This window comes from Homarus americanus, unplaced genomic scaffold (assembly GCF_018991925.1).
Source record: "Homarus americanus isolate GMGI-L3 unplaced genomic scaffold, GMGI_Hamer_2.0 scaffold58957, whole genome shotgun sequence".
In the NCBI taxonomy this organism is placed as follows: Eukaryota; Metazoa; Arthropoda; class Malacostraca; order Decapoda; family Nephropidae; genus Homarus; species Homarus americanus.
Genome location: NW_024740903.1, coordinates 180,595 through 200,293, shown reverse-complemented (window position 1 = coordinate 200,293; position 19,699 = coordinate 180,595). Strand labels below are relative to the sequence as shown.

The 19,699-nt window shown below is 46.2% G+C and overlaps 1 protein-coding gene across 1 annotated transcript in view; it reads left to right on the top strand.

The window, feature by feature from the left end:
• Positions 1-957: 957 nt before the first annotated feature.
• The window catches only part of LOC121875556 (cyclic GMP-binding protein C-like), a 176,546-nt gene continuing 157,804 nt past the window's right edge, over positions 958-19,699 (top strand). Inside the window, exon 1 of the mRNA XM_042380145.1 lies at positions 958-1,695. Coding sequence (XP_042236079.1) covers positions 1,626-1,695 — 70 coding nt within the window. The 5' untranslated portion in view covers positions 958-1,625. The remainder of the gene's footprint in view (positions 1,696-19,699) is intronic.

Here is a 19,699-nt window from a genome sequence, read left to right as displayed (position 1 = left end):
TGAGTACAATGACTTACAACCACCACCTCTCTACCACTCGTATCACCACCACCACCACCACTCTACCACTACCACCACCACCTCCTCGTTGCTGTCGTCATAGACCCTTTCTCTCTTCACCAGCGGATGTTTTATTGTGGCAGGACAGAGGAGTCCCCCTTTACCTCCTGCAGGTGGGTCTTGTGTCTTTTCTCAACACCATTTTTTCCTTTTATGTTGATGATGTTTTAAAAGGAGGTGGTTGTTGTTGTTGTTGGGTATGAGAAAGTTCTCTCTCTCTCTCTCTCTCTCTCTCTCTCTCAACAGTAACCAGGTAAACGTACTGTAATAAAGAGTCGTGCTTCACCTGCCACGACCTCCCCTCCTGTAACCTGTTGTGTATTATGCAGGGAGGGAGGGCGAGGCCGTGACCTTCTCCCGTGGCTCAGTGAAATACTGACACGGTGACAGACAGACAGACAGACAGACAGACAGACAGGCAGGTAAAAATTATCAACAACTCGTAATCAACCAGTGTATTCTCTCCCAGTCAATCTCTCCTTTTGGCACTGCCACCATGTTGAAATGCCCTGTAGTATGACCTTCTCCCCACCTAGTTATTATATATCATATTTGTATCACTTATGTTACTTCTAGATTATTTGTCAGTCAAGTGACCCATTCCCCTATTATATAACTGTATATTATTATTATTATTATTATTATTATTATTATTATTTACATACACGGAGACAGACAGAAGCATACACGTCATTACAACTGACGGGTTATTGTTGATATTAAATGTTTATATTGTGTTAGGTGCTTCAAGGTTGTTATTGCAGCCATTAAGTTTACTACGTTATGTAATTTCTTGGTGTGTTTTACGGCATTGTTGTTGTCGTGTATAAGAATTAAGCTTTTTTCCCTAAACATTTTAAATATTCCTTAATGTTTACTTTTCTTCTTCAGGATTAAGTAAAGTGCAACGAGGAACTGGAAACTGGGAGTGAAATTTGATATATAGTGTATGAGTGTTATGTTATGGGTGGACGAGTGATTATGTTCACCTAAGGGAGAGGAACTCGTGTCTCTGTTCCTTCCCTGCAGCTTCTTGGAGAGCTTTGTGGTCTAACACATCACCCGGGACCAAAGACCTACATGTTTCTTGTGGGTGTCTTTTTCTTTGTAGAACTTGAGGACCAAACGGTGCAAGTCTGCTCATAAGGTCTTTTACGGCTGACAGTGTAGAGTTGGTTTCCAGTGTGTTGGGCACTGCTGGTGTTACTATAATCAGTGGACCACAGTATACCGGTGATATCATAGTCAGTGGACCGTGGTCCACCATCTGTGTGGCCGTACAGTGTACCGCCGACATCAACAAGGACTTAGTGGCCATAAAAGACGCCCAGCTCGTCCTTACCTCCAATAAGGAACAAAGGAGAAAATTGTTCCTTTTTACTTTGATATTTCAGGGTCACCTTTGACCTTTTGTAGTGCTTTTGTTGACCTTGTTGAGGGTCGTTACCACTTCCTCTCTCACGCCTGAAAGCTTCGTCGTCAGGAAGCCTCTGAAAGGAGGGGGGCGGGGGCAAAATACCCCCCTTCTAGAACACTGTGCTCCTGAGGGCGCTTCTATCACCACCATGTTGGAGGTCCTTCACGCCCGTCGTCGCGCATACTCCGACTTTGGGGTGTATGCTGACCCCGACGATGGTGAGTATACTGAGCGTGTATATGTTGTGGTTCGTGTTAATACTACCCTTGTTAACGGTGAGTATATTGTACTGTGTGTGTGTCACTGTGTGTGTGCGTATAGCTGTCGTTGTTGTAGATGGGGTGTATGCTGACAAGGGTGAGTATACTGTGCGTGTATAATGGGAGCTTTGGGGTGATATAGATAGTACAGTTGTTTGATGAGTTTGCTGAATCTGCAGTGTTTTTCTGCTGCCAAAATTCAATTGTCAGCTAATGCTTGTGTGCCTTTGTCTGTCTGTGTGTTTGTGTATTTAGCATGAAGCTTCTATCGACCGTTGAATAGTAAGCTGCTTGAGTACAATATATTACATGTTATTTAGCATGGTTTGATCATTAGGACTTGATATTGGCGAGAAAAATACAGGTTTTGGTGTGTAGCTGAAGAGTGTGGCAGGTGAGTCCTCTTGTAGGTGTAATATGGGTGATCCAGGTATCTGTAGGTATTGTGTGTGTGTGTACCAGACTTTATGTACAGTGATCTGGCAGGGTTGTGACCACTGTGGCCTATTTATAAACTTCACGGTTAAGAGGCGATAATAATAATAATAATAATAATAATAATAATAATAATAATAATAATAATAATAATAATAACCTCGGCTCGTGTGTGTGTCGTCATCAAGGGGAGCGGCGACGTCCCTTTCCTCGCTGTGACAATATTGGTGACCTCACCCCTCTCCTCCCCCGCCCCTCCCCTTCCTCTTGCTCCTCCCCTCCTCCTCCTCGTTTATTGCCTATACTCCTTCCTACACGATCTTCCTCCTTCTCATCTCCTCTCCTTTTCCCTCTCATCTCTGCCCTTCCTCTCACTTAAGTCCTACTCCTCTCCATCTCTTCTCATCTTTCTCCTCATATCTGTTATATTTTTTATCTCTTCTCTTATTTCTCTTGTTATCTCTCTCTCTCTCTCTCCCCCACCCACTCATTTCTTCTATGTTGTCTCCTGTATTCTCTAATTCACCCCTACTCTATTCTCCCTTTCTCATCTCCCCCTTCCTTCTCCTCCTCTCCCTTTCCCCTCTCCCTAACCCTTCTATATACTACTTAACCTTCCCGTCTCCCTTCCCTTACCCTTTCTTCTTCTTCTCTCTCCCTAAGAAAGAAGAGGGGGAGGATGAGAAAAAAGGAAAAGATAAGGGAGGAAGAGGAAGGAGGGGAGATACTAAGACGAAACTGGAAGGTGAGGGGATGAAACAGGGAGAAGGAAGAGGAAGAAAGGGAAGGGAGAAACAGTTTAGAAAGAGAGGAGGAACAGGAGGAGGAGGAGGAAAATAACAGAAAATAGTGAGGAAAAGGGGAAAGGGAAATTGGAGATGTTAAGAGGGACAGGAAGCCAGAAGGGGTGAGGGATGGAAGGGGATGGAAAGGGAGAGAGAGAGAGTGGGGGTATTTTCTCTTCTCCGCCGAAGGCCGGCACCTGGACCCGCCTAGAGAGGGTGCCACTGTAGTGCCGCAGTGTGAGAGGTGACGAGTGTCTCTCTCTCTCTCTCTCTCTCTCTCTCTCTCTCTCTCTCTCTCTCATGATGTTCCTGGTGATCATTGAAGAGACTTACTGAGATGGATGGATAGATAGATAGATAGATAGATAGATAGATAGAATAAGATAGATGAATAGAGAAAGATGTGTGTGTATGTGTGTGTGTGTGAAAGTAAGCTACATTCACTCACAAACAATACTGAAGAGAATAACTAAAGTCACTCCTGTAAAAAAAAAATTCTCCTTAACAACAAACTTAATGATAATCCAGTGAACAAAATCCAGTTATACAAATCCACAAATAAAATCACTAAATGAAAATCCCTCGTGAGAATCCACTCTTTAATCGCCACCCACCAAGCAAAAATCCTTACCCAGATAAAATCCTTTTAATTCATTGGTTGAGACTGTGGGGACACATTCATCTGTCTAACGTCTCCTGGCCTAGTAGGGAGTATCTGTGGGGAGTGAGGGAGTACCTGTGGGTAGTGAGGGAGTACCTGTGGGGAGGAGCAATTCGTGGGCAGTGAGGAGCACCTGTGGGCAGTGAGGAGAGGCTGTGGCAGTGAGGAGCACCTGTGGGGAGTGAGGAGCAATTCCGTGGGAGTGAGGAGCACTGGGAGGGAGGGAGTACCTGGGAGGGAGGGAGTACCTGTGGGAGTGAGGGAGTACCTGTGGGTAGTGAGGGAGTACCTGTGGGGAGTGAGGGAGTACCTGTGGGTAGTGAGGGAGTACCTGTGGGTAGTGAGGGAGTACCTGTGGGTAGTGAGGGAGTACCTGTGGGGAGTGAGGGAGTACCTGTGGGTAGTGAGGGAGTACCTGTGGGTAGTGAGGGAGAGGCTGTGGGTAGTGAGGAAGAGGACTGTGGGTAGTGAGGGAGAGGACTGTGGGTAGTGAGGGAGAGGACTGTGGGTGTGAGGGGGGAGGACTGTGGGGTAGTGAGGGAGTACCTGTGGGTAGTGAGGGGGAGGACTGTGGGTAGTGAGGAAGAGGACTGTGGGTAGTGAGGGAGAGGACTGTGGGTAGTGAGGGAGAGGATTGTGTGGAGGAGGAGTTGGTAAGGAGAAGGGAGTAGGAAGAAGGGAGACACTATTGAGAGAGAGAGAGAGACGGGTAGGGAGAGAAAGAAAGGTTGTGGAGAAGGGAGAGACTACAGGCAGGAGGACGGATAGGGAGATAGGAATGGGTGATTAGAGGGAGGGAGAGGAGAAAGATTATAGAGAGGAATGGGTTTGGAGAGAAAAAATATGAAGGGAGGGAGGGAAGGGTGACAGAAAGAGAGAGAGAGAGAGAGAGAGAGAGAGAGAGAGAGAGAGAGAGACGCAAATAGAGAGAGAGAAAAGAGAGAGAGAGAGAGACGCAAATAGAGAGAGAGAGAGAGAGGAGAGAGAGAGAGACGCAAAGAGAGAGAGAGAGAGAGAGAGACGCAAAGAGAGAGAGAGAGAGAGAGAGAGAGAGAGAGAGAGAATCAATGTTTTCACCGCTGTAGGTTGAGAGGAGACCACCACCCCAGGCTTACCCAGGTCCGCAACGCTGCCCCCTCCCTCACCCTGGGTCCCCTCACCCTGGGTCCCATCCCCCTGGGCTCCCTCACCCTGGGTTCCCCTCACTGTGGGACCCCACCCTGGGACCCCTCACCCTGGGTCCCTTCCCTCACCCTTGGGTCCCATTCCTCACCCAGTCCTTCCTCACCCTGGGTTCTCCTCAGGACCCTCCTCACTGGGACCCTCCTCACCCTGACCTCCTCACCCTGGGACCCTCCTCATCATGGGACCCTCTCACCCTGGGAAGTCCCCTTCTCACCCTGGGTCCCATTCTCACCCTGGTTCTCACCTTGGCTCCCTTCTCACTGTGGACCCTCTCACCCTGGGACCCCTCTCACCGTGGGACCCCTCCCTCACCCTGGACCCTCCTCACCCCAACCCCTCCCCACCCCACTCCTCACCGTGGGACCCTCCTCACCCTAGGACCCCTTCCTCACCCTGAGCCTCCGCCTCCTCCCTATACACAGACACAGATGAACATCTTTGTCTTCAGATTTGCCCTGGGAGAGGCCTTTGTTGCACCCTTTGCACACGTGCATGATGAAGGAGAAAGTGTTTACAGCGCCCAACAGGAAGCACGCGGAGTTCATGCTTGCCCCGTGACTCATGCATTAAGGAGGCCAAGTTCCTGGCTGGCCATGGATTGTGTCAGCAAGTTATATAGTGACAGGAGGTGAGAGTGTGTGGAGGAGAATTCCTACATCATTCATCTGTTTATGGCTGGTAAAGGCGTGAATCCCTAATGATGTGAAGAGACGAACAGTTGTTTGACTGGGTGGAGGAAGGTCAGAGGTTTTATTTCTCAGTGGATTTTTTGACATATTTTTGTCAGAATATCATTTGTTGTGCATGTGTAAGTGTGTGTGTGTGTGTGTGTGTGTGTGTGTGTGTGTGTGTGTGTGTGTGTGTGTGTGTGTGTGAGTAATTTGGCAGGATGCGTGAATGAGTGAGCGTGTATACTGGCCTTGATCTTGAATCAATATATAGAACTGACATTTCACCCAATGTCACGGATCATGAGGATGAGAGAAGGGGAACGACTTCAGACCAACGTCCTCATGATGCCGCAAATATTGACAGCGTGCTTATGGTGGCCAAATGCGCTGCCAATACCTGTCTCCTCCACCTCCTGACACCAGTTTCACCCCCCCCTCCACCATTGGCACATTGCTATATGAACCCCGAATCCTTGAATAGGGAGAGAGCGGATCACATGAATTAGGCGTGCAATATGTGCGAAAGCAGGTGATATATGAGTGCGTGTGTGGCTGTGAGAGGTGAGACTGGGATGGTGTGTGTTTAATAGATCTGTCGTGCGCTGGAGAGAGAGAGAGAGAGTCACAGCATCATATTGGCTCTGTGATTTATCGTGGTCTCGTCGTACAGTCTGGATGTCTTCAGGGGATCATCGTGAAATATTGAGACGAGGAACCTGGCCGTCTTGGGTGCTCCCTCTGTTGGTTGAGCTCCTTCTGTTTTACTTCTTCGGCAGCCGGCTGAGGAATGAGTACTGGATGAGAGAGAGAGAGAGAACACACACACACACACATGAGGACCCTGACTCGTCGCGTTATGAAGCTGTTATACGTAGGTGCCGTCATACAAATTCTCTCCGTAAAGTTTAGGTCAGTTCACAATGCTGCAATATTCACGTCACGGCTCTGCGAAACTTTACACCGATGTTGTTTGTATAATGAACCCGTCCTTGTGGCAGTATGGACGTGCTGCCTGAATTGTGGATTTTTTTAGTTTTTCGGCTTTATGTCGTTTTATTCATCGTTTTTTCGTCGTTTTTTAATTTTATTCGCCTTTTTTCATCTTTTTATTCTTTTTTCATTGTTTTTATTTTAGTCGTTTTTCCCTTTTGTCGTTTTTATTTTTTTTTATTTTTTATTTTTTCTTTCCATAATATTTTGGTCGTCTTTCTATTTGTCGTTTTTTCTTTTATTCGTAGTATTTTCTTTTTCTCATCGTTTTTCTTTTTCGTCAAAGGAGTCAAAAGTAGATTTGATTGGGGGAGAGGCATAGTGGGGCAGGCTTGTTTAGAGGACCAGAGGCATGGTGCGGAGCTTGTTTAGGGGAGGCCAAGGCATAGTGGGGCAGGCTGTTAAGGGAGGGCCAGGGCATAGTGGGGAGGCTTGTTATGGGGGAGGGCCAGAGGCATAGTGGGGCGGGCTTGTTAAGGGGAGGGGCCAGAGGCATAGTGGGGGCTTGTTAAGGGGGGAGGGGCCAGAGGCATAGTGGGGCGGGCTGTTATGGGGGGAGGGGCCAGAGGCATAGTGGGGGCGGGTTTGTTGGGGAGGGCCGGAAGGCATAGTGGGCGGGCTTGTTAAGGGGAGGGGCCAGAGGCATAGTGGGGCGGGCTTGTTATGGGGGAGGGGGCCAGAGGCATAGTGGGCAGGCTTGTTAGGGGAGGGGCCAGAGGCATAGTGGGGCGGGCTTGTTATGGGAGGGCCAGAGGCATAGTGGGGCGGGCTTGTTAAGGGAGGGGCCAGAGGCATAGTGGGGCGGGCTTGTTAAGGGGGAGGGGCCAGGCATAGTGGGGCGGGCTTGTTATGGGGAGGGGCCAGAGAGGCATAGTGGGGCAGGCTTGTTGGGGGGAGGGCCAGGGCATAGTGGGGCAGGCTTGTTAGGGGAGGGCCAGAGGCATAGTGGGGCGGGCTTGTTTACGGGGGTAGGGGGCCAGGCATAGTGGGCAGGCTTGTTTACAGGGGTAGGGGCCAGAAACATAGTGGGGCTAGTTAAAGGAATTGGGATGGTTGGCTGGATAGGAGAAGGAAGGACTGGCAGTAATGAAGTGGTTTATATAAAGGGATGAATTGAGAGTTGGGAGAATGGGAAGCGGGGTACAAGGGGTGGGGGGTAGTAGCGGGGGTGGGGGATGAAGGATGGGAGGGGTAGAGGGAGGGAGGAAGGAGGTCTAACAGCCACACAGTTCACCTTTAAGAATAATTCATGATGCTAGCGTCAGCAAATTAGGTGGAAGGAGGTACTGGTACTACTGGAGGAGGAGGTACTGATACTACTGGAGGAGGAGGTACTGGTACTACTGGAGGAGGAGGTACTGGTACTACTGGAGGAGGAGGTACTGATACTACTGGAGGAGGAGGTACTGGTACTACTGGAGGAGGAGGTACTGGTACTACTGGAGGAGGAGGTACTGGTACTACTGGAGGAGGAAAAGGAGGTACTGAGGTACTGAAAAATAATAGGTTAATAAACAAGAACAGATGATGAAGGAAGGAAGGAAGGAAGGAAGGAAGGAAGGAAGGAAGGAAGTATAAAATAAAGGAGAATAAAGGCAGGTCAGAGGATCATAATAGAGGGAGGAAGGAACGAACACACATTTTCTTTCTTTCTTAAAACACACTCATCCTTCAGCTCTGTGTCCAGCTGACCCTGCGCGTGTCGTCAGCTGGGATGGCGCGAACTGAACTACCATTTTGGAAACTAAAAATACAAACTGCTTTTTTTTTAACTCTTTCATATCAATACGTCACCATTTATCACTATTGCCCGCACCAGCCGGCTAATGGACCTTTTGAGAGAAGAGAAGGGAGAGGAGGAGGAGGAGAAGGAGGGAGAAGGGTAGGAAGTGGTCATCGGTGTTTCACGGGACACTGATCAGCTCGCCTAAATCCCTCCCTCCATCTGACCATTCCTCCTCCCTCCCTCCCTTCAGTTCTCATCAGTCCTCCTCCCCATAGTTCTGGTCGGTTCTCCAACAGTTCTTCCCCACTTAGTCTTTGATTTAATGACCTAAACTTAGATTTTGATGTAGACTTGAACCATCTGAAGTTAAGAGAGAGTTGAAGGACTGGCTGAACTTGGGAGAACATTTCGGTAATTACGTAACAGTGGGGACGGGGAGCTTATCTGGAGCCTCGGGTTGAATGGATGAAGTCGTCAGTTTGTGATTATCTCTCTCTCTCTCTCTCTCTCTCTCTCTCTCTCTGTGTGGCGAGAGAGACAGAGAGATACCTACTTTAAAAAAAAATATCACTGGGATTCAAGAGCAAAATAAAGCAAATCTTATGAATCTTTGAGAAACTTCTCCTAATTGTTTGCTCGTGCGGCGTGAAGGTGTGTGTTAGTTATTGAGCCATACTGGTCTTAGTTAATAGAATTTACCTTTAGTAGTGTAGACGTAGTCAAGGTGTGAGTTATTGAGTGAAAAAGATCCTATGTGTTTTAAAGGATATACCTAACAAGGCGAACTAACACGTAAAGGGCAATTGTATAGTAAAAAACAAACAAATTATTTTAACATTTACCGAGAAAATAATATAAGAAAAATAATAATTATTTAATAACTCTCTAAATTGTTGATCAATAACCAGTTTTATACCGCCAGTGGCGATAAAGTGTCGTGAGATATAAAAGAAAAAACATTTAGTCCTCAAAAAACTGGCTATGAGAACCCAGTCCGTCCAAGGTGACCCAATTCCCTCCTGTCGACTTATGGGGGATAAGGAGAGGGAGGGTGGCTTAGACGGAGGACGGGGGATGGTTGGGAGGGATGGAGGGAGGGGAAGTACAGGGGATGAAGGGGATGGGTGGGGCGTGGTATAAGGAGGCAGTGGAGGTGACTAGGAAAGGATGGAAGGAGGTGACTGTAAAGGAGGTGAGGGGAAGGGGGAGGTGACTGGGAAGGTGGGTGGAGTGGGAAGGGGAGGTGACTGGGAGAGAGGGTGGAGGGAAGGGGAGGACTGGGAGAGAGGGGGTGAGGGAAGGGGAGGTGACTGGGAGAGAGGGGACAGCTAGTGGCCTTATTGCTTAACTTATCTCATAATTCCCAGCTGCTGATATGGATAGGAAGATTGGCTCTGGGGTAATGAGGGGTGGCTGAGTGTGGGGGAATGAGTGAGGGGTGGCTGAGGTGTGGGGGAATGAGTGAGGAGTGTGGAGGAATGGCTGAGGTGGAATGAGTGAGGAGTGTGGGGGAATGGCTGAGGTGTGTGGGGGATGAGTGAGGTGTGGGGAATGGCTGAGGTGAGGGATGGGTGAGGAGTGTGTGGGAATGGGTGAGGAGTGTGGTAGGGATGGGTGAGGTGTGTGGGGAATGAGTGAGGAGTGTGGGGGAATGGGTGAGGTGTGGCGGAATGTGTGAGGGCCAGAGATAGGGAGGTGGCGGGGATTAGGGGAAGAATAGCAAGGAGAAATAAAGATAATGGAGAGAGAGAGAGAGAGAGAGAGAGAGAGAGAGAGATAAGTGACTTCTCAACACAAGTGTAACAGGGAACGCCTCGCCTCGGGTCGCTATGACGTAATACACGAGACATGTGAATACCAAATATGACGTCATGGCCTACAAACTGTAATGAGAATTTGAGGTTGAACATAAGAATGGAGGAAACTGCAGCGGACCATACTGGGCAGTCCCATTTACACCCAGCCCCTATTGCTCATATATCCATCCAACCTATGTTTGAAGCTATCCAGCGTATTCGAGTTAATGATGATGTTTGATAACTTGTTCCAGTCGTCCACTACTCTATTTCCAAACCAATATTTACCTATTTCGCGCCTGAATCTAAATTCGTCTAATTTAAAACTATTGTTACGAGTTCGCTCCTGGTTGGATAGTTTGAGTACCTTTGTAATGTCCCCTTTGTTTAGCCCTGACTTCCATTTATACTCCTCTATCATAGCGCCTCTCACTCGACGTAATGTGTGTGCTTAAGGGCGATAGTAGTGTGTTAGCTTGCGAAGGTTTATGTGAGATTTGTATGACAATGATGAGGTCATTGTGGCAAGGTCATTGTTATTCTGATTATTTCATGGTCATTCTAGATAGTTAAAGTGCGCTCTTAATTGTTGTTGTAGTGTTGATCTCCCTGCACAGATCTAAGGTCATAACGAAAGCCTGTGAATATCTCCGGCTCACACTCTGATTAATTATTAATGACCTTCGCAGCTGTTTGGACCAGTTCATTTATTAGCTCACTTAGTCACTGTAAATGTTAATACCCAATAAGTGATGCTTCTCTTACTCCTCCTGAGGTGAGCGGTGGAGACGTTGTCCTAAATGGGATGAAAACGTTTGAATGTGGTAAGATAATGATCGACTATGGCCACAGTGAGTTGAAGTATTGCCACAGTGTTCAAACGTGGCCATAGACTTGAAACATAATAATAATAATAATAATAATAATTATAATAATAATAATAATTATAATAATAATAATAATAATATTAATAATAATAGTAATAATAATAATAATTAAAGGTTTATTGAAAAAATTCTGCAGCCCGAAGGCTGAAAATATACATTGGACATAAATGACTTATTACATTCATTGGTGGTTTAACAAAAGCCTTCATTAGAGAAAGGTGAAGGAACATACAGTGAACATACAGATTAATGTAGGTGTTGAACAGCAAACACGTAGTGTAGTAACTCCCTCCCAGATGGTGTTAGGAGGGACCTGACGTGGTGTAGTAATTTCCTCACAGATGGTGTTATGAGGGACCACGTGGTGTAGTAATTCCCTCACAGATGGTGTTATGAGGGACCTCACGTGGTGTAGTAATTCCCTCACGGATGGTGTTATGAGGGGCTTCACGTGGTGTAGTAATTCCCTCCCAGATGGTGTTATGAGGGACCTGACGTGGCGTAGTAATTCCCTCGCAGATGATGTTATATGAGTGAGGTGTGGTCCCAGGCCTTCCTATCGTAGACGGATTAACACATCGCTGGTTGTTGTTGGGTCTCACGGACCGTTATCACTGGGTACCTGGGACCTCACTGTGTGAAGGTTAACTTGGGTACGACTGTTACTGTTGAGTTGTTCTCACTGACTTGAGCACTGTTCACCACTGTTCACCTCTGTTTAACACTGGTTCCAAACATGGCCAAAACAAAAGTTCACACATGTTCATAGAGCCGGAACATGGCCACAACAAAGTCCACACATGGCCACAGAAATAGTAACCGTGTCCATAAGTGTAAACAGAAGGAACTTGGCTCAGGCGCAGTGTTTACCTTGAGGAGGGGATGGGTGAGGGGGAGGAGGGGTGGATGAGGGAGAGATGGGGGTGAGGGCGGGGGGTGGGGAGTGTGGGGGAGGAGGAGGGATCTTGATCAGCTGTTCCTTCTTCCCGTCACCTTGGGAAAACACGAGAGAGAGAGAGAGAGAGAGAGAGAGAGATTCCATGTGCTACAAAAATATATATATATATGTTTTTAAGAGAAATCCCTAAATCGCCGTAAACATTCCCTAATATTTCCGAGAAAACTCAATAATTCCCGAAGTTACTCCAAATTTTACAGAATAAATCCCAAAACTTTTATCGAGTAATCCTTAAATTTCCGAGAAAAATCGCCACTTTAACGTGATAAATCCCAAATATTCTGATAGAAGTCCCCGCTCCGGCAGGTAGACCGGGAGGCTGCAGCAGGTAACTGTCGGTAGCAGATGTCATTAGATTGAAATGAACGTGTCACTGTCTCAGTCTGACATAGCAATTTATGGAATGGTTGACTTCCCTCCCTCCCGCCTTACCTCTTTTCATTCCCTCCCTCCCTCCTCCTATTCTTCCCCTTTTCTCCTTTCTTCTTTCCCTCCTTTCCCTCCCTCCCTCCATCCCCCCCGCCTTTTCCTCACTAGGGGATTAAGACGAGCGTGGTCGAGTGAGCAGCTTGAGGGAATCTTAGTGATGATGAGATAAATGTTTTAGTTGGGCAGCAGAGAGGAGAGGGACCCAGCTGTGAAAATGATATATTAATTTATTCTTGACGTCGGTGAGCACAAGAGAGGGAGTTGGTCGAGTGATATAGTTCATGGTGTAGTGCATCATGGGGGTAGGTTATACCCTAACCTGACCTAACCTGACCTGACTTGACCTGACCTGACCTAACTTGACCTGACCTAACTTAACCTAACCTGACCTAACCTAACACAACCCAAGGTGTCGGGGACGGTCCCAGTTATATTAGACACTTGTAGGATAAATATCTATCGTTATACCTGAGGACTATGGCTTAACCCTTCTAGGACTAGGACTATGGTTTAACCCTTTGAGGACTAGGACTATGGTTTAGCGCCCTGAGGACTATGGTTTAACCCTTTGAGGACTACGACTGTGGTTTAACGCCTTGAGGACTATGGTTTAACCCCTAGAGGAGTATTGGTTTAACCCTTTGAGGACTAGGACTATGGTTTAGCGCCCTGAGGACTATGGTTTAACCCTTTGAGGACTACGACTGTGGTTTAACGCCTTGGGGACTATGGTTTAACCCCTAGAGGACTATGGTTTAACCCTTTGAGGACTACGACTATGGTTTAACGCCTTGAGGATTATGGTTTAACCCTTTGAGGAGTATTGGTTTAACCCTTTGAGGATGATGTTTTTGTCTCGTAACTGGTGCTAAGTGAACGTATCTAGTCGAAGTAGAGTCTCAGTGTAATTTTGTTGCTATTTTTAGATCTTATTTTTTATGTATCGTGTTACCTTAATCATTTAGGTTTAATTTCATATCTTCAGTTACGGGGGAAATGTTTCCACTGTACTAAACTTTGTGAGTCTGTACCGAGACGCTTCACTATTATACAGCTTCTGGTGTTTTATAAGAGTTACAGCTAAAATTTGAAAATCATTTTCTTTGATGTTGGGTAATTTAAGCCAGATATAAACATGTATATATTTACCTGTGACATTTAATTTATATATCCAAATTGAACGCTCGCCCTCCCTCATCTCCTGTGATCTTTAAGGTAATTTTCTTCTTAGCTGGAGATGTGGAAATGAATCTAATGGTCTTATTTAAGTTACCAGGTATAAATGGCGTTCATCCTGCAGAGAGACTATACTATATGGATATTTGTTACGTATCTTTGAGGGATAATTTAGTAGTGTAGTGTATTATTGTGTACAGGTGTAAGAGTCTAAGGGAGTTACCTTGCTCTCTCTCTCTCTCAGAATAGGTGTGTTACTATATGGTCTGTTGATCGTATGTATGTACTGGACACACACACACACCATTAGGGTGGATGACGGAGCGGGGGGGGGGGGAATCAGAGCTCCTGGAGGGCGACAGATTGAGTTACAACATCAAACAGCAGCCTCTGACCCTCGAAAACTGGAGTATTTTTAATAATATTTTTCATATGTTATATATAGCTAACCTAACTTAACCCAACCTAACCTGAACCCAACCTAACTAGGCTATATTAGTTTTAATATTTTTAATGTTTATTTCCATTTTTTCTTCCACCGCAGAATATCAGTTTAATGAGTTCTCTGGGTTAAGTCTCTCTCTCTCTCTCTCTCTCTCTCTCCTGACGTGTGGAAGAGCCTCTCTCCTACCGTAGCTTGTCCCATTCCTTTATTATGTAACGCTATGGATTTTGCCCTCTATTGTTTAAGACCCGTTCTCTGTGGTGTGGATGAAAGGTCTTGCCCCGAGGTCTTGTAGCTGTGTCTCAGTGTAGAGGTCTTGCCCCGGGGTCTTGTAGATATGTCTCAGTGTAGAGGTCTTGCCCCGGGGTAGTGTAGATAAAGTTTGTCTCGCTGTAGAGGCTTCACCCATGTCTCCTCTAAATCACATCCTTGACAAGTTTCACTAACATACAGATCACTTTAGTCCGTCACATTGGCCCGTGACGAGGCACTGTGTCATACTGGACTTGCTTAATTTATCATATTATAAAAAGTTCTTTGTAGTTGTAATCACTTTAGTCCCTCGTTCGTGTAACTGGAGGTGTTCCAGGAAAGTGAGGAAGGTAATTAAGCAGCAGGTGAGTCTTTATATAAAATTAAGAGAGACTTTATGCAGCTTATTGGGCCACCTATTGAGGTATGGTCCAGCCCGCCGCCTCCTTCCTGTTAATAAGAACGTGTGGGGAAAATTGTTTAATGTTTAATTTGTTGAGGAAAAGGGAAGTTTTTGATCGGAAGTTAATTACTAAAACACACACACACACACACACACACACACACACACACACACACACACACAAGAGACGTTAATCAAACTTCAATACGCAACAATTATTGAATAATTATTTCCTAAAAGTTCCACCTGTGTGGCCTGGTCCCAGAGAGATACATACCGCAAGAGAGAGAGAGAGAGAGAGAGAGAGAGAGAGAGAGAGAGAGAGAGAGAGAGGTAAGCGAGCTGTGAAATGGAAAACACATTTTTAGTTCAGGTGATATACGCGGAGGAAAACAGCCGCCTGTACTGCCGCCGGAAAATGGTTGAATATATCGCAAAATAAACCCACGAAAATAGGTTGGTAAAACGTGATCCACAGGAAGCGATTAAAGAGTTTTTTTCTTCTGTGGGTGAAGTGTGACAGTAATATAAGGTGGTAATATGTGGTAAATTGTGCTTGTAAAATTGTGAAATCAAAGTTAAATTCTTGACGGAAAATAACTACGGTGGGGTGGATCGTGTCAGCAACAGGTAAAAATTTCCTCCACACCAATTAAGGTTTGAGGTGAGTCGTAGAGAGGGATGGGACACACACACACGCACGCACGCACACACACACACACACGATGTTCCTGGTGGTCAATGTCATCACTTTCTCATATTTTGGTTATTACACATTCACTTACTTGGACGTGAGCGCACATACACACTCAGGTCCGACAGGTACACCCGGTGTCAGATATAATCACCAAAGCTTGAAGCTTCCCATTATTTAAAACTTTAGTTTTTTAAGTGTCTCTCACTTAGTAGTGGTGTGTATTATTGCGTATCACGTTGTTGGTTTGTCTGTTGGTCAGCATTAACTAGTCTTTTAATTTACTTAACAGACGGCTTAATAACCCGAGGATCTGTCACCGTAACAGACGTGTTGGCCGGGCATCACCCTAAGGTTTCACGTGTCTAGTTTCTGGTAATTATCTCCTGGTGTTAGACAGATCTTCCTCACCCGCCGTCCTCTTGAAGCTCTCATGAAATACTCGGTTTAACGGTTCAGGGACATTATAGTATCCAGTGATATCATCATTTTGAAGGTCCATTAAATTTATTATGCTAATAGTCATATGAGTTAAAAGGTCACAGTTCACCTTTGTCAAGTAACCGATCAATCTGGCTACACCCCCCCCCGCTGGTAATAATAATTTATAATTACTTTATTTATAATATGAAGCTGACTAACCACGTTATTTTATTTGAAGTTTTTTTTTAATTCCTTAAATCTTACGCGAGGTCAAGCTGTTTGTGTGACGCCGAGGTGTGTTTCCTACAGACGGTGATCTTAGTCCTATGGTACGACATTTTTCCTTTACCTCTGCCAGACAGGTGGATGGATGTAGAGGCCACTGTTGCCTGACCTCCACTGTTGCCTGAACCCACTGTTGCCTGAACCCACTGTTGCCTGGCCCCACTGTTGCCTGAACCCACTGTTGCCTGTCCCCCACTGTTGCCTGGCCCCACTGTTGCCTGACCCCACTGTTGCCTGACCCCACTGTTGCCTGACCCCACTGTTGCCTGGCCTATGGGGAACTCCTCTTTGTTTCGAAGTTCTCAGATCACAGTTTTCTGCTGTGGGGAACCTAACAGTAGGGCGGTACTGCCTGAGGGTGTTGACGTGTGGCGACTATGTATATTTATGTAGTAGAGACAGTCGGTAATGCCTCGTTCTCCTGTATGTATGAATCCCATTGTATTTAGATGCCGAGTGTATACTATGCATTATGTATATGTATTTTGCTGGAGGGATGTTTTGTTGATATTATTATTCAGTTATTCGTGTTGGTCCATTTCTAAATCAGTTTTTGTTTTATATGTTCAAAGTTTCTGTGCCTAAAAACACACATGTTGGCACAAATGTTTATAGCCAGTAAATTCTCCTTCCTATAATGACTGTTATATCTACACATCCTCCCCCCTCTCTCTCTCTCTGATAAAGTGACTTATATTTTATCTATACTTGCCACCACCATAGTGTAGTTACGTGATAGTGTTGGTTATTAAACTAAAACAACCTTACGTAGATAACAAATACGGTACAAAATAGTGAAAAGCGTGCCCCCCTCCCCACACACCACTCCACACGTACACTACCACATACTCGACGTCGTTCATCCTGTGGAAAGAACTCAGGTGCAGTTTTTATTCCCAGGCGGTGTAGACTAAGTTCACACTATTTTTCTTACGTGTGTCCGGATATTTGTGAGTCGTAAACTGCGACTTTTCTCTGGTAAACAACACGCGAATATAACGTTTTGGTGTAGAGTTAACAGAAACCTAGTTCTTCTTCCTCTTCCTCCTCTTTTTCCTCTTCTTCCTATTTCCTCTTCCTTCTTTTCCTCTCTCCTCTTCATCTTTCTTCTTCTTCCTCTTTCCTCTTCCTTTTCTTCCTCTTTCCTCTTTTTTCTTCCTCTTATTCCTCTTTCTTCTTTTTTCTCTACTTCCTCTTCCACTTCTCTTCTTCCTCCTCATTTTTTTCCATTTTTCCTTCTCCTCTCTTCCTTTCTCCCCCGTTACTCATTTCCCTCGTTCCAACTTTCACTTTTCCACCTCTTCTCTCTCCCCAAAACTGCACCTTTCATCGTGTTTTCTTTTATTGGCCTCTATCCCTCTCCCTTCCCACTCTCCCTCCCCACTCTTCCTCCCTTTGTCTCCACCCTCACCCCATCTCCTTTCTCCCTGTCCCTCTCCCTGCTACTCAACACAATTCTTCCCTCTTCCGACTCGCCCTCCCTACTCTCCCTCCCTCTGTACACTCCCCCTCTTCACCCAACACTCACCTTTCACCTTTCCCGCGTCCTCCTGTACATTTCGCTTCCTCTCGCATTGCCCTGCCTTTTCCGCCCTGCCTTGCCCCCTCCCCGCCTTGCCTCCCCCTCCTCGCCCTTCCCTCCTCGCCCTTCCCCTCCCCCTGCCTTGCCCTTCTCTTCCTCACCCTGCTCCTCCCTCCTCGCCTCGCCCCGCCTCGCCCCTGCCTGTTACATTCCGTCGTGTAAGTATGTGGTTGTGTGTGCGTGTGTAGGTAGATGGGTGTATTGTGTCGATAGGCAGATAAATCCGAGTGTGTGTGTGTATGTGTGTGTGCGCGCGCCTCTGTCTACCCAGCAGCATTTGGGAATCTGGATGTTAATCGATTTGCGGATCGTGGTCCGGGGTAATGGTTAGCCAGTGCAGTTGGCGAGTTGTCCGGTCTTCTCGGACTATTCCTTGACACTGGGACATGCAATTCGTTAACTTAGGGTGTGGTTGTTGTGTTGGCGACAGTTCCTGCACCTTAAACAAATTCACGCCTAGGTGGTCCTTACGGCCGGTCATCTTCGTTACACTAGGGGCATCCATTGTTGTTGTTAGGTTAGGGGGGGGGGGGAATTATTACATACTGTATATGATGATGGTGGATCGTCAACATACTTTCAGGGATGATGAAACAGGAGAGGTCCCATCACTCTACCCTGCAGGACGTCGCAGGTGAAGGACTGAAAGGAGGAGAAGGCCGTTCGGCGTTGACTAAACCAGGTGTGCTTGTAGAAGACGTTTGTGTGTGCGTCCCTGTGTCTTTTCATCCGTAACCCTTCAGTTGCACATGAACACTTGCAACATTTCGGAAGTGTGACCGATATGAATTTCTGTTTAAAAAAAAATCGGGAATGCTTCCAGTAACAAATGAATTTCGTATCTGAAAAATTTCCTTCTGGGTCAGATACTCTTCATCCAGATGAGAAAAATACGAACAAGTTTTATTACAAGATTCACTTTGAAGCTTTTATTTTGAGGATGAAATTTTTTGTTGCCGATGGACTGAAATAGTTATTAAGAATATACAATGACAGTGGCACTTCTCCTGGACTAACTCACTCCGTCGTCTGTGTTATGTAATTCAGTGTCCACCATAATTTTCCACATCCCCGGACCTCCGTGGCGCTGTTTACCACATCCAGGATCCCGGGGGGCGGAGACAACGGCTTGGTCGCTGTGGAAGGAAGGCAGAAAAAGCAAAAGGGAAGGGCGATTGGTGTGAAAGGGAGGGAGAAGGAGCGGGGGAGTCACTGTGGCGAGGAGGGTAAGGAGCGGGGAGGTCGTTGTGGAAGGGAAAGAAAAGGAGCGAGAGGGAGGGGCAGTCGTTGTGGAAGGGAGACTAAAGGAGCGAGAAGGGGGCGGGGGCTAGAGTATTTCTCCTCCATACCGCTGCAGGTGGCGTTCACACCAACAGCACCATTCAAATGTGCTGGTCCATTAAGGCGCACCACCTCAGCACTAGGAGACACTGCACCGCCATATGAGCGCCTGGCACCATTCCATTTGCACTATGGCCTCGAGACAGAGCCGTCCTCGTGAAACAGGATCGTTTGACACGAGACGCAGGGAGGAGGACGGGCTATAATGAAAGACTAGGGCGATAAGGGAACAATACTAGACAGAAATAGGAAATAATCACACAATGAACGTGGGCTCGTTAACACCTTCACTACGGAGACACCAGACGATTTAATCTGCTCAAAGATGACCCGTACACAAGGGGCTATTGGATTATCTTCCTATAGGCTTGACGAGACGAGTGAAGACAAGGACGACGCTTATTAGGGTTGACGGTGACCTCTAATAACACACACACACACACACACACGCACAATAATCGTACCAATATATTCTTAAAAAGATTGACAATTACTTTAGGCAATACTTAGCTGTATATACCGTGTATGTTGTACTTAGTGTGTTCCTTGTATTAGATAAACAGCGAATGGCTTTTGTTAGTATATTATCATGTGATGTATATGGCTTTAACTAAACTGATGGTAATTACAAGGTCACCTGAGGAAGAGTGGCGTAACAGGTAAGATAACGAAGTAATTAGCACATAACTATCCTGACATAACTACCCTGACATAAATACCGTGACCTGATAATTATTCTGTTTGGAGAGGGTAAAGCTATGTGTCTGATATATAAATGAAGACTTGGTAGTTAAATTAATTCATTAATTTTGAAATAGTAAATAATGCATTGTTGTTA